Source organism: Acartia tonsa, chromosome 2 (assembly GCF_053477335.1).
Source record: "Acartia tonsa isolate MP-2025a chromosome 2, ASM5347733v1, whole genome shotgun sequence".
Classification (NCBI taxonomy): Eukaryota; Metazoa; Arthropoda; class Copepoda; order Calanoida; family Acartiidae; genus Acartia; species Acartia tonsa.
In genome coordinates, this window is record NC_137261.1 from 5,708,852 (window position 1) to 5,724,213 (window position 15,362).

A 15,362-nucleotide genomic window follows, 5' to 3' on the forward strand; every position below is an offset into this window, starting at 1 on the left:
ATAATCCAATCAATGACCACCGATCTTTTGATGAAATGTGGTCAGCAGATGCACTGATGTCTACATTGACAAATCAGTCATCCTTCAGTACAGTGCCAACAAATCACCAACAATCACAATTTTCAAGCAGTTCAAGAATTCAGAGATGAATGCCTTCATTTACATTACAATTGAGGAATAGTCTTCAACTTTCAGACATAAATGAGATCAAATATTAGATCTAATAGCGACTACCTCTTTTTTGATGTTTACAAGAGAAGAAAAAGGGCAAAGTTGAACTATTCAAACCAAAGAAAATCTTAAAATACTCAATATGTAACTAGTAAAGGCAACCAATCCTAGTGTGTTCCTAACCAGTATTATCCCAGTGAATAAGAATACTCTAAATTGTTATGGCATTTGTACCTGAAATCTCTACTGTAAAAATTAAATATCCAATTTTTTTTTAACAGTTTTACATGTAAAAAATATAACTTAATTAATTTAATTTTAATGTATTATACAAACTATCTAAAAAATAACAAAACTTAGAAAAATTTAAAAACAAAATGTGACCAGTTTAATTATATGTGATATAGATTAGAAATCTTAATTATTTGACTTATGGATCTAAATTAATCTGTATAGAACTAATAAACTGTATTATTAGATAAAAATGTTTAAATTGCCAATTTTACAATAAACGTTTTGTTGTTAAATTTGTTTTTAATTTTTATTACTGTTAGAAAAAAGGCATATTGTATTTACCTTTTCCACCAATTCAATCATATGAATGTCTTCAATTATATGAAATTTGCGTATCTTGACCATTTATATAGGTTTTTCCATGTATTTGGCTACAAGTTTATGAAAATAATTTCTAATCTATATAGGTATTTGCCCATATGGCAAAGTAGTAGGATGTTTGTTTGTGAAACATCTGTTAATACTGCAACGTAAATATGATATTTCATAAAGGTATTAAAAATGACTAGAGACTTGACTACTAGACCTTATAAAAAAGTAAAAGGATGTGTGTTTGTCTGTCTGTTTGTTTGTACCAAAGGATCTTGCTAACCGCTGAACCGATTTGGTTCCCCTTAACAGGGTAGCTTTTCATAGGTTCCTGGAAAGGTTTATATCATTTTGGGGGAGGGTACCACCACCCTCCAAAGAAAAATCGCCCCTAGAAAAAATTACCCCAACCCTTCGAAAAAATTTTTAATATATTTTCTCGTATTCATTCGAATCCGGTGGATAGAAACCGGTTCTCATCCATACGAAAAAACTATGTCTAGCATCGTATTATATCCAGCTTTGTACAAATATAAAAATGTACAATCATAAGATTAAAACCAGTTTTTTTAGCCGGTGCCTCCGGCACCTCGGGGCTAAAAAAACTAGTTTTAATCTCATAATTGAACATTCTATATCCGCGGAAAGCCGTTTATAATACGATACGAGAAATAACTATTCTTTAACTCAAATTAAAAACGGGGGCAGGGCACCCCACCCCCCCCCAAAAAAAAAAAAAAAAAATTCCCCCCAAAAATATTTATTTTTACTTTTTTTTAAAATCTAAAATATTAAATAGAGTTGTTAAATTAGACTCTCTCCTCCTCAAGTGCCCCTAGAGGCTCTAGGAGCATAGCCGCCAGTAAATTATAAAATAGCTATGGTGCAAAAAATATCGAAATGTTAGTAATAAATCAAAGCTGTTAAAAAAAATACCTTGCATAAACAGAATTGCTGTCCAACTGTAAAACTTTTTCAAAAGACTTTTGTGCAGCAGTAAAGCTACCTCGTGCCATGTAAGCCTCTGCTAAAGCCTCCCAGCAATTTACATCAGAGCTATCACCTCTAAAAATAAAATAATAATTTGGTTAGTTTTGCCTGTAGAATAAATTGCGTTTCTTACAATGGTATTAGTTGAGCACATGTTGCTTCAAAAAAATTATGTCAGTTTTTAATGCTTTGCCATTCTAAGCAGGCCAATGACCTGCATTTTACATCTAAGTTAGCTTTAAAAAAGAAAATTGATAATTTCGTTTAAATAAGTAGCTATTCGCTAATTGTGTAATGATATTGCTTTGTTATCTTTGTTACAAAATATTTGGTTCTACTTTTCAGAAAAATTTCTTATTGTAAAGTTTAAGGCTATTAGATGAGAGTCTAGGACAGCGTTGCGGAGCCGTTTGATTTTGGTGCAGCTCTGGTTCCGGCTCCAGCTCCGCGGAGCCTTCTGTGATGATGGCGGCTCCAGCTCTGGATCCGACATAAAATCAATAAAAACTCGACATATTTTTTTTCACCCGTTTATTTTTTACTTTTGAAGGTTTTAAAAGTTAAATTTTTGATAAAAATGGACTTGAAAAACTTAAAAGGGGCATTTGCACATGACAAAACAGAGTTACCAAATTATAATTTATAAAAAATCTCTTTATTTATCTCTTCCGGAGCCGGAACCGTTTATTAACGAAAATTACGGCTCCGGCTCCGCAACACTGGTCTAGGATATCCACTTATGGTAAAAATCACTACTAGGGTTGGCAATCCAAATCCTGAATCCGACTAATTTTTGGCCAATTTTGTTCGATTCTCGGAAGTAAATTATAGAGAACACCAAGAACATTAAATTTTAGGACATATGTAGCACATAATTTTTTTAATTTAAAAAAAGTCTTTCAAAATATTGCTAGAATCCGTAATCCGCCATTTTTTGGACTGATTCTTGTAAGAATCCGAATCCGGTCCAAAAATTTGACGGATTGCCATCCCTAATCTAATCACTACCCCACCCCCCTTCAATGGCATCATCATATGCTGTAAACTTTTCAATAACATTGCATCATGTGTTTAAAAATAACAATGATAATAACATCCATAAAAGCAAAGTATCACACTGTGGGCTAGAATTTAATCAAGACAAAAGTAAGTGCCGAGCCCTGGAACCTATGTATGGTGAAAATAGACATAAAACTATGATGATTCTAGGTAAAACCAAATATTTCAGCGGGGGCTTTTTGAGAAAATTAGATTTGAAAATTTCAAGTTCAATTTTCACCCCCTAGGAGTTGCCGCATAATCATGACAAGAAAAGCAAATATTATTTTTTTTAATTTTGAACAACTTTGCTTTTATAAAGTTCTTCATAAAACCACTCCTGAAGGGAGTTAATAAATGGCCATTTGTATCACTTGCTTTGCAAAGGTCACGAAAATTCAGCCTAAAATAAATCATACATAGAGAGGTTTTAAGAAGGACTTCATTAAAGCAAAGTTGTTCAAAATTTAAAATAAATAATATTTGCTTTTCTTGTCATGATTATGCAGCAACTCCTAGCGGGTGAAAATTGAACTTTAAATTTTCAAATATAATTTTCTCAAAAAGCCCCCGCTGAAATATTTTGGTTTTACCTGGAATCATCATGGTTTTATGTCTATTTTCACCATACATAGGTCCCAGGGCTCGGCACTTACTTTTGTCTTGATTCAATTCTAGCCCACAGTGATCAAGGACAATTAAAGAATGTTTATTATAGACAAGACAGCTTTCCGTAGAAAATAAATAAGAATTATGGAATGAAGTCATAAGTCAAAGCTTGTTGGCTTTCGTCGGTGAAATTGATATTACATATGTGTGTCTTCATAAGTTCATTATATACTTAAAAACTAAATAATAAGATCTACATTGACTCTATGGTTTGATATAATTTAAAAAATACCTAGGGTTTTGGTTAACAATATTTGAAGGCAAATGATAAAAACTAGTTTACCTGAGTGCAGCTTGAAGAGCACTGACTGCCAGAGTAGGTTGATCAGTGGCCAAATAATGGACACCTAGCCGGAGCCAGGCCCAGGTGCCTTTGCCAGAAGATGCCAGGCTTTTCTTTGTGACAGAGGTTAGGAAATCAAGGTTCTCCTGTTACAAAAATTAAATAAAATTGAAGATGAATTTAAATAATTAACCTTCTAGGTATTTACCCATCTCTCAAAATAAAGAGATAGAAAAATTTTAAATTTAAGTTATGTTCTGAAATAAAATCAAACCCACATTGGATAAAATTTATTATTGTTTAGGTGGCCAGATTTAGATCAGATATCCGATGATAAATACATTCAATATACATTATACAAGCTGCTCTTTTTTTTTCAGGTCAGATAAAAACAGATAGACTTACTTGTAGGAGTCCAGTTTCTCTGTAGATATCACTCAATCCTTTGCCAGCCTCTGCGTCATGCGGATTCAGGGCCAAGCATTTCTAAGTAGAAAACGTGTTTAGCTTTAAGAACACGTTGCATTTAGAAAAGCTAGGTAACTTTATATATAGATAAAGGGTGTGCAAAAAATGCGTAAATTTTTAAAATTCAAATTGCGCGGCTTGTGTTAATAGTCGAAAAATGTGTTTAAATGTCCAAACTGACTTAAAACTTGAATTGCGAGTAAAGTATGCGTAACATTTTTCTACTATTAACACAAGCCAAGCAATGTGAAATTTAAAAATGTACGCAGTTCTTTTTGCACAAACTATTCTCTAATATTTGTTAATATACTCGCAATTTAAGTTTTATGTGAGTTGGGACATTTTAACGCGTAGCTCCAAAAATATGCATAGCACAGGAATCTTTTTTATATTTCCTAAATAAAAAGACTTCTTAGCGATTCTAACGGTATGCGTAACATTTTTCTACTATTAACACAAGCCGCGCAATTTGAATTTTAAATATCTACGCATTTTTTTGCACAACCTTTATGCAAACCTCACAATTGAATTTCAACTACTGGGAATGAATAGGTAAATGGTAGTCATAGCAAGAAAAGGTTTTAACAAGGAAGCAAAATAAATAAAAGTAGATATTCAGGGATCATACAATAAGTTGGTCATTACTACTTAGAAAAGAAACTACAATTATACAATGAAGTCCTCTTTGTTTTTGCTCAGAAATGATTTGGATTCGGAAGAAAAGACTAGGATTCGAAGCATACCTAATAGATTAAGTTTTCCAGTATGGTTAAAAACCGATTAATATCCGCTGGATTAGAATCGTTTCTTAACTAAAAATATTGAATATAAAATCATAAAATTAAGTCCAATTTTTTTAGCCCAGGCCTTCGGCCATTCGGGGATAACACAACTGGTTATAATCTTATAAATAAGTTATCTCAAATATAAACCTGTCTGTAATTCTATTGGAATAAAGAATCTATTGATAGAAAATGTATAAAAACCTGATAACACTTTCTAGCTTTGTCTGTAGCCTCTGTAGCTCCAATAGATCTATAGTAATGTCCAAGATATAGGAAAGGTAACCAGTTTCTACTGTCAACCTAAAAATAATTCAATCACAAAGTTGAAGGTTTGGTTTAAATAGGCCTTAAAATTCTCGGATTGTCATTAAACTGTGCGTTTTAGTATGTCTTGATTAAAAGCACTTTTTGCTTTAACTGACTTTTAAGTATTATAATTATTACGAAATTGTAAATTATGATATTCTAGTAGGGTAGATGGGCAAATCAAAGAAACTTTGGGCGTTTAAAAGCTTAAATCTGAAGTTAGTTTCATATATAACCACTTGTTCCGGAGTAACGCCCCCTTCCCCTACCCTGCTAAAACAACCAGTGCATGAAATGACATGAATTTATTTAATTCTCACCTTGGCAGCTTTAAGAAAGTAAGGTAAACTTTTCTGTTTGTCGTCTTTGTTCCAAATAATGACGCCCATTAGAACCAAAGCTTCTCCACAATTCGGATTTTCAGATAAACTTTGTTCTAGCAACTTTTCAGCTTCATCTATTAAACAAGTTCTTTAGGTTTTAAAATGTATAATAAATCAAAATAATGTAAAAAACCAATTTATAACAATTAGATTTAGATTTTATCAATTCCCACTCCACAGGGAGGGGAAGAACATAGGGCTGTTAATTTAAAACAAAGTTTTATAATTATGTTATCTTACTAGATGCCTTTAATACTTTGGGTTCTGTTACTAAATTTGGATTGGTTATCTCAAAACTAACAGTGGCCAAAGGTTTCAACCAATAATTTTAATCTATAGAAGGGGTTTTCTTGTTTTTCATTATTGGGGATTTATATCAATTTATGGTAAATTGTCTTATCCCATTAAGACCATATTTTGATATTTTGCTATAAGCACAATAAACTACCTAAGTGACAATTTCAAAGTCAGATAAATTTGGCAGTTAGGTTTCTTGAAAACATACATGGTGAGTCAGAAAAAACTGAGTTTTCCGATTTTCTGATACAACCAGTAGGAATATGGAAAAAACAATTATAGGTTCTTGTTCTCTATAAAAATATACATTAAACTTAGAAAAGGTGTTTTTGAATATCTCTGAAAACAACGGCGCTTTTTAGAGCATAAAGATTTCAAAAGTGTGTGTGATGACTTTTTCGTCCATTATTTTGTACATTTTAGGTAGATTTACTTATAATAAAAAATGTCTACCATTCTAAAAAGATAAACAAACTTATTTTTTGTTTATTAAAATTTTTATTCAACAGATTGTAAATATTTAACATCTTAAAAATACAATTTATTTAAATTAAAGGGGGGGGTTTTTAATGCAACCATCTCGTAATCAATGTATAAATGGCACTTAGAATTCGAATATTGATCTGAAATTTTGCATGAGTAATCCTTGGTAGGTCTATTTTCCCTAAATCGAACAAAAAGTTGGAAAAGTAACTGCTGGCAGCTGGCGGCCCAGCCGTTTAGCCTTTTTTTTGCCTATTTTCAGGACAAATTCATCATTAATTACGTAGGAATCAACTTTTAAAAACATATTTTTGGTTTAATTCATATTAAATGATAGCAATAACCATTTCTAAAATTTCTAGTGCCAGCTGCTAAACGGCTAGAACCGGCTGAAAACGGCTGGGAGCCGCCAAGAGTATGATGAGTAGATAGGGCATGTGACATGTCTAGGGGTAAGTTTTTATGGTTGCTGAGCTCAAAAATGCTACCAAAAATAGTGGCAGCCCATCCATATGGCAACTGGGTAACAGCTGCAGCTCAGCTGGTAGCGGCCAAGAGTAAATTGAGTAGATAGGGCTTGTGATGTGTCTAGGGGTAGGTTTTTATGGGTGCTGAGCTCAATAATACTACAAAAAATAGTGGCAGCTCATCCATATGGCAGCTGGGTAACAGCCGCTGCTCAGCTGGGAGCTGCTAAGAGTAGAATGAGTAGATGGGGCTTGTGACATGTCTAGGGGTAGGTTTTTATGGGTGCTGAGCTCAAAAATACTACCAAAAATAGTGGCCGCCCATCCATATGGTAGCTGGGTAACGGCCGCAGCTCACCTTGGAGTGGCCAAAAGTAGAATGAGTAGATAGGGCTTGTGACATGTTTAGGGGTAGGTTTTTATGGTTGCTGAGCTCAAAACTGCTACCAAAAATAGTGGCGACCAATCCACATGGCAGCTGGGTAACAGCTACAGCTCAGCTGGGAGCGGCCAAGAGTAGATTGAGTACATAGGGCTTGTGAGGTGTCTAGGGTTAGGTTTTAATGGGTGCTGAGCTCAAAAATACTACCAAAAATAGTGGCCGCCCATCCATATGGTAGCTGGGTAACGGCCGCAGCTCACCTTGGAGTGGCCAAAAGTAGAATGAGTAGATAGGGCTTGTGACATGTTTAGGGGTAGGTTTTTATGGTTGCTGAGCTCAAAACTGCTACCAAAAATAGTGGCGACCAATCCACATGGCAGCTGGGTAACAGCTACAGCTCAGCTGGGAGCGGCCAAGAGTAGATTGAGTACATAGGGCTTGTGAGGTGTCTAGGGTTAGGTTTTAATGGGTGCTGAGCTCAAAAATACTACCAAAAATAGTGGCCGCCCATCCATATGGCAGCTTGGTAACGGCCGCAGCTCACCTTGGAGTGGCCAAGAGTAGAATGAGTAGATAGGGCTTGTGACATGTCTAGCTGAGCTGTAGCTGTTACCCAGCTGCCATGTGGATGGGCCGCCCCTATTTTTGTTAGTATTTTTCAGCTCAGCACCCCTAAAAACCTAACCCTAGACACCTCACAAGCCCTATCTACTCATTCTACTCTTGGCCGCTCTCAGCTGAGCTGCAGCCGTTACCCAGCTGCCATGTGGATTGGTCACCACTATTTTTGTAGTAGTATTGAGCTCAGCAAACATAAAAACCTACCCCTAGACACGGCACTAGCCCTATCTACTGGTTCTACTCTTGGCCCACAACGGTCTAAGGGTGAAAATTTGGCAAAAAAGTCACGATCAAATTTTCTTATTTTAACTTGATATTATTGATTTACATACCCTAGCCCATGCATAATGGACAAGGAAAAGAAAAAATAACGTTTGGAACTAAGTCTTTTTTTACTTCAAAGTTGGGTCAAATCAATATTTTTTGAAGGTCAAAAATCTACTTTTTATTTTCTACCTAGATATAAAAAATAATTTTTTTTTGCATAAATATCTATTAAAAACTAATTTCGTTCATATTCTTTACAAATATATATACCAAATCAATAAATAAAAACATTTTTATTATATATTTTACCTTAAAAGTGTTAATTTTATGCTTTGAAAGTAAATTTATGAAAAAATTTTCGTCATTTTTTTACTGAAAAATTTAGCAAAAAAAATTAGTTTTCCTCATTTTACTCCTAGTTGCGCTACCGACCCCATACCAAACCATATATGATTCTAAATTTTGAGAATATAATACAACTTTAAGTGAAGTTTCCAGAGTGGGGTCGGTAGCGCAACTTTAAAAATTTTAAATCTGAAAATTGCCTGTAAAACCTAAATTTGAGGGGGGGGGGGAATTACAAACCATAACAGCAATCTTAATTTCTCTGTTATTCCATTACTATTAAAATTAATTGAGTAAAACTTTTTAAAATTAATCAGTAATTACTAGAGGAACAATAATTTTAAAGGAAAACCGCGACTTACCCGCAGTTCCCGCAAAAAAAGCCGCCGCCCGCAGATTTTAAAAAACAAAACATTTATTGCATATAGGTGATTTCTTTTTTGATTTTAGTGTTTAGGGAAGGTGTTTGCAACTCTAGTCCTTGGAAGGAAAGTGCAAAAATGAATTTTGTAGTAGCGTAGCTACTTTCAAATTCGCAAAGTCCGTCAGTCTGTATGAATCGATATGTAAACATCGTGAATTTCTTTGCTACGACTCAAGACTGTTGAAAGAAAATCTTTTTATGAACATTATCTGTACAAACAACCATCTACTGTATGATTTATTTGGTCCGTCGGACTGTTGTTAATTCTCTTACAGACATAAGATATCTGTAGGGAAAATTTGATCTACTAAGCAGTTTTATTTTTTAAGAAAGCTGATTTTTTGGTGATGGTTAAGCTCACCAACAAGCATCTACTCTTTAGTTCACTTGGTCCCCTCATCTGTCTGTAAAACTCTAAGAACATTAAGATTTCAAAGAGTAAATGTGTTCGTTTCTTCTGTCTTTTTTTTGTAAGATATGTTATGATTTAGCTGGCAAATACTGTTTTAGTCTATTACTTGGTCTACCGGTTTTTCTTTACTGTTCTAAAATGAATTAAATTTAGTTTGATATCAATTTTATGATGGTTATCTTATTTTTGGTTAGATAGGAGGGGGGGGGGGGGGAGGTGGGGCATAGATACAAAAAAATATTTTGGTCAGTTATGAGAATACTTTTTTCCTTTTAAACTCAGTATAATACCTTTAAAAACAGTAAAATTTTAACTTCTGGTTTGGTAGTAGAAAGGGGGGGGGGGTGGCGGTGTTGGCCCCTGTAGGCCCTTGAGGGACAGTACTAAATTTAAATAGATACTTATAATGGTAAACTATACAAGTAGAAAAATACACATAAGATACTTTACAGAAAAATTAATCAATATCTTTAATGGGAAGCTCGATTATCCAGTCTCAATATTCATTTTCTTTAAGTTTAAAACGACTTAACCTCTCTTAAATAAATTATAAACATAAAAAGCAGTTGTAAGTGGATAGTAAAAGGTGTATTATAATACTTTTATTTAAATATATCACTTTTTTTTATTGACTCCAAACAGCCAAATGAGGTAGCAAATAACACGGCGGAATTCGGCGGTAGACGGCGGTTTCGGCGGGAAATCCCTATTATTTATTAATAATCGTTTATCTAGGGTAGTAATTGAATCAGGTTAAAAATTTGGTTCAATTATCTTTAAAAATAACAGAGTAGTAACAAAAATTATATTTTAAAAATCACCCCTTTTTGGTTACCCCCCAATCACACTCCTGTGCACGCACCTATACATGACCAACTGTATAAGTTGCCTAATGTAATATATTACTCATAACTTTTTATTTTAATGAATTCGGACTGGTAGAAGTGTAAATATTTAAATTTGATTAAAGCTATACCAAATTTCCACTAAACCCCTTAAATAGACCATAGTGTGGCCGCTCCCAGCTGAGCTGCAGCTGTTACCCAGCTGCCATAGGGATTGGCCGCCCCTATTTTTGGTAGTATTTTTGAGCTCAGCACCCCTAAAAACCTACCCCTAGACACGTCACAAGCCCTATCTACTCATTCGCCTCTTGGCCGCTCTCAGCTGATCTGCAGCCGTTACCCAGCTGCCATATGGATGGGCTGCCACTAATTTTTGTAGTAGTATTGAGCTCAGCACACATAAAAACCTACCCCTAGACACGGCACAAGCCCTATCTACTGATTCTACTCTTGGCCGCTCCCAGCTGAGCTGCAGCTGTTACCCAGCTGCCATAGGGATGGGCTGCCACTATTTTTGGTAGCATTTTTGAGCTCAGCAACCATAAAAACCTACCCCTAAACATGTCACAAGCCCTATCTACTCTTCATACTCCTGGCCGCTCTTAGGTGAGCTGCGGCCGTTACCCAGCTGCCATATGGATGGGCAGCTTCTATTTTTGGTAGTAGTATTAAGCTAAGCACCCATAAAAACCTACCCCTAGACACATCACAAGCCCTATCTACTCAATTTACTCTTGGCCGTTCCCAGCTGCCATATGGTGGGCCACCACTAATTTTTGTAGCATTTTTGAGCTCAGCACCCATAAAAACCTACCCCTAGGCATTAGACATGTCTCAAGCCTACCCCTAAACATGTCACATGAGCTGCAGCTGTTACCCAGCTGCCATAGGGATAGGCCGACCCTAGTTTTGGTAGTATTTTTGAGCTCAGCAACCCTAAAAACCTACCCCTAGACACGTCACAAGCCCTATCTACTCTCCATACTTTTGGCCGCTCTAAGGTGAGCTGCGGCCGTTCAACGAAAAACAAACATCAAACGTAAATTTTTTTTACTTTTTCTTTTAAAATCTAAAATAAGAAATTGAATTACTAAATTCGACTCTCTCCTCCTCAAGTGCCCCTAGAGGCCTCTAGGGGCGTAGCCGCTAGTAGTATATATAGTATATTTTTTTTACTCATATAGTATGATATAGTATCGGACTTTAAATTATTTAGTAATAATAGAATATATATCATTAATAATAGCTCAAAGCAAAGTTGTTATGAAAGCAATTTCACATAAATCAGTGGCGAGAATTATATATACCTATATTAAAAAGGGGGTTTAAGGGGGCGGGAATACTTGATTATGGGCCTTCTAATCCCTATCCCTTCTTTCCTAGCCCTTCTCCCAACCCTGGAATGACTTGGAGCTAAAAGGCATCTTGAAAAAAAATATTTAACCCCCCCCCCCACATATGTCTTGAAGTGTAAATGGAAAACAAAAGTTTTAGACATTTAAATCAAGATTATATCCTAAAATTTTAAAATATTCTAACGAGGGTTTTTGAGAAAATTAGATTTGAAAATTTCAAGTTCAATTTTTATCCCCTAGGAGTTACCACATAATCATGACACGAAAAGCAAAGATTATTTATTTAAAATTTTGAACAAGTTTGCTTTTATAAAGTTCTTCATAAAACCACTCATGAAGGGATTTAATTAATGGCCATTTTTATCAGTTGCTTTGCTAAGGTCACGGAAATTCAGCCTTAAATGAATCATATAGAGGTTTTATGAAAGACTTCATAAAAGCAAAATTTTAAATAAATAATCTTTGCTTTTTTTGTCATGATTATGCTGTAGCTCCTAGGGAATGAAAATTGAACTTGAGATTTTCAAATATCTTGATATAAATGTCTAAAACTTTTATTTTCTTCTTATAGGGCACACATTTTTTGTTTTCCATTTACACTTCAAGACAGATGTGCCAACCATCTGCCACCCTCTTCAAATGGCACTTTAAAAATATGTCACTTTTTAATAAAGCGGTGTTCACAAGGATTTGCTAGGGCGGTGCACAAAGCGCACCTAAAAAATTACACACCCCCCTTTTAACTAAAACTAATTAAAGACAACAAGAAAAGTAATATTTTAACAAGTCAGGAATATATAGCTTTGTGTGCTTTAATTAAGGTTTTTAATGTTAATTGTCAGAAAAAAAGTCTTTTAGTTTTGATATACTTATTTATTGTTATTCTTGTAGTCAGACATACAGTTTTGAGAAAAGACTTAGATAAATGTCAAAGTAGTTTGAAATGAAGTTGTAAATTGGCGCGCGCAGCGCGCAAATTTTTTTTTTCACATAAAGTAACTTATGTTTAAATATTTGATGCTTACAAATGTTTTTGTTAGAAATATCCACAAAATATACCTTGTGATAAAAAGCAGAAATAATTTGAATTTTTTTCAAATATGCAGGGAGCGAGTGGACGATGGGCTATTCATTATACAAGTCCCCCAAAAAACACTTTCTTATTCGTTGACTCAACAACTTTGGGGACTTTAATGGCATTTTGATTGGTTAATTAAAATGAGTTTCCATACTTTCAATCCAATAATTTTTTCTATGTAAGGATTAATTTTGTGTATCATCATTGGGGATGTGTATCAATTAATCGGCTAATGTCTTATCCCTATAGATCCCTGCAAATATGTGTTCTATTCGATAAAGTTTTATTTTAAACAAGGATGACAACATCCATAGGTAAGTAGCAAAGCACAAAAAAATCGTGGATGATTATTTTATTTTAGATTTATTTAAGAAAAAGCCCCAATCCATATTTTATTTTGTATAATGAAATGACTGTTAGACCGACATTCAAAGTAAATTACATACTGGATACTCAGAACAAAGGAAAATATATTTTGATACTATCATCCAAAAAAAGCTTGAAAATCGGACCAAAACTAAAATATAAAAATAACTAAAAAAACCTGCTAAAAGACAGTTAGACCAACATGAATGTTTTTGAAAGATGTTTTATAGTTGATTCTGCTCCTTTATGATAGGAATGTTGTCAAAAAGTTGCCTTCAATCTTTTATAGGAGCCAAGAAAATCACATTTCCCCTCATCCATGTCTAACGGAGAGACGGACATTTGGAGCTTTTAATAGGTTATAAAGGTTAATGATTGCCCCGCAGGGGCTAGAAATAGGAGAAAACCTACTGTGAAAAAAAGACAAAACACTTCTTAAGATGCATTGTCACAAAACTGACAATATCCGTTTTTTTTATATAAATTTAATATTATATAGTATATATAGTAAATTTTGTTCAAATAAAGGTAAAATTATATAGTATATATAGTAAATTTTAGTCATATAGTATGATATAGTATCCAAATTCATCCTATATAGTATTTATAGTATATATAGTATGCAGTGGTCGCCCTGAAAATAAATGAGTTATTTAAATTTTTTTGATCAACATTTTTCACACAAGGCCTTTTTTGACACCATTCACCTATCACAGAGGCCGTATTTTTAGAGATAATGAAAAACACCTTTTACAAGTTTGATGTGCTTTTGTACAGAGAACAAGGACATATAATTATTTTTTCTGTATTCCGTCTGGTTGTTTCTGAAAATCGAAAAACTCAGTTTTTTCTGACTCACCCTGTACAATTTATACTAAATATTCTCGTGAGAATTTAAAAAGAACACAATAGGTTATCAATATTTATTTACCTATCTTGTTCTGTGTATTCATGTGGATTGCTTTGATAAGCGCCACATCAGCTGACTGCAAGCACGTAGTCTTCAACAAAAACTGTGATAGTTTATCTTGTTTGTCCAGAGTAGCATACACCTTGCCAACCAACATATTCAATTCTTTATCAGAGCTATTCTCTTCTGTTAAAAGCCCTGAAAATGAAAAGAATACAAGTTATAACTATAAAACAATGTATTAATTTTAAAATAGAATAACAATAAAAATTAGTCTAAAACTATATATTTATAAAAATCAAGAACAGCCAAATGAAAGGAAGGTCAGTATGAGTTAAAGAATAAAGATTAAACACAATAAATCTTCAAAAAAATTACATAATCCTAATCAGCATTCATAAGGAAGTCGAGTAGTTATTATAGGAATTTTAGAGTGAATACTCAGATAAGGACATTTGTAACAATAGAGCAGCTTCGCTGCCAAAAACTAGCATACCTTCCATATTAGTCAACTGAGACTCCAATGCTTGTAAACGTCTTTGATGATACAGAGATTTTAAATTGATTATGTTCAATTCTTTTCTCATGTGCCTCCGAAGGTTGTCTTCCTTCACCTAGAAAATGAAAATTCAGAGATAGTATGTTCCATGCAAAAAATATTAAAGAAAATGATTAAATTCTTAATGTCACTAAAAATTGTAAATATGAAAAGGTAAACTTAAAGCCATAAAGACTATTATTTTTATTTACTAATGTGTTTTGTTTTGTGTCATTTAAAAAATTATACTTATTGAGTAATATGAATTGAAAATAAGAACAAAAACATTTTCAGAAACTTGTTGTTTGTTGCTATCTTCACCTACCTGTCATTCTTTCATGTATGCCTAGGAATTTCTAACTAGATCAATGGTATATAAGCATCTTCCAGCAGTGATGTAAAGCATTCCTTGTGACATAAATGGCATAACATTTCCAACTTTTGTTCTCATGAAACTGTATTTGAATATTTACATAAAGTTTTACGTTTAGTTGACCAAATTTCAAAGACACGCAATTTATTTACCAAAAAACGCTTAACACCACTGCTGGCATGGGCTCAGAGTCACACTTGTTTTCGTTCGTCCCCTTTCTGTGAATGTATGAAAGACCTTGACCTACCTGTTTTAACACTTTAAGAGCTTGAGCTACAGAAATTTCTGCAGCTGGAAATTGTCCTGCCTGATATTGACCGCTGGCTAGCAGAAATATCCCATGAGCATCAGGAGGAGTAGTGGCCTTTTTTTATGCTTGAGTAAACAATTTGAGTCTTTCTATTTCTTTTAATTTATTAAAATAAAAAATCATTTAACCAATTTTGACTTGAAATGATTCTTGATATTAATATTCTTATCTGGCAAAGACAAAACCAGAATAA

General features: G+C 33.8%; 2 protein-coding genes across 4 annotated transcripts in view; one reads left to right on the top strand and one right to left on the bottom strand.

The window, feature by feature from the left end:
* LOC145334677 (tetratricopeptide repeat protein 37-like) overlaps positions 1-15,251 on the bottom strand; it is a 29,895-nt gene extending 14,644 nt beyond the window's left edge. The window contains exons 1-8 of the mRNA XM_080180241.1: positions 15,107-15,251; positions 14,445-14,562; positions 13,970-14,146; positions 5,634-5,770; positions 5,209-5,307; positions 4,160-4,240; positions 3,755-3,900; positions 1,711-1,839 (exon numbers count right to left, since the gene is read on the bottom strand). Of these exons, the coding sequence (XP_080036367.1) occupies positions 1,711-1,839; positions 3,755-3,900; positions 4,160-4,240; positions 5,209-5,307; positions 5,634-5,770; positions 13,970-14,146; positions 14,445-14,535 (860 nt within the window). The 5' untranslated portion in view covers positions 14,536-14,562; positions 15,107-15,251. The remainder of the gene's footprint in view (positions 1-1,710; positions 1,840-3,754; positions 3,901-4,159; positions 4,241-5,208; positions 5,308-5,633; positions 5,771-13,969; positions 14,147-14,444; positions 14,563-15,106) is intronic.
* Positions 1-15,362, top strand: part of SsRbeta (signal sequence receptor beta) — a 417,378-nt gene that overhangs the window by 323,848 nt on the left and 78,168 nt on the right. The gene's annotated exons all lie outside the window — the stretch shown is intronic.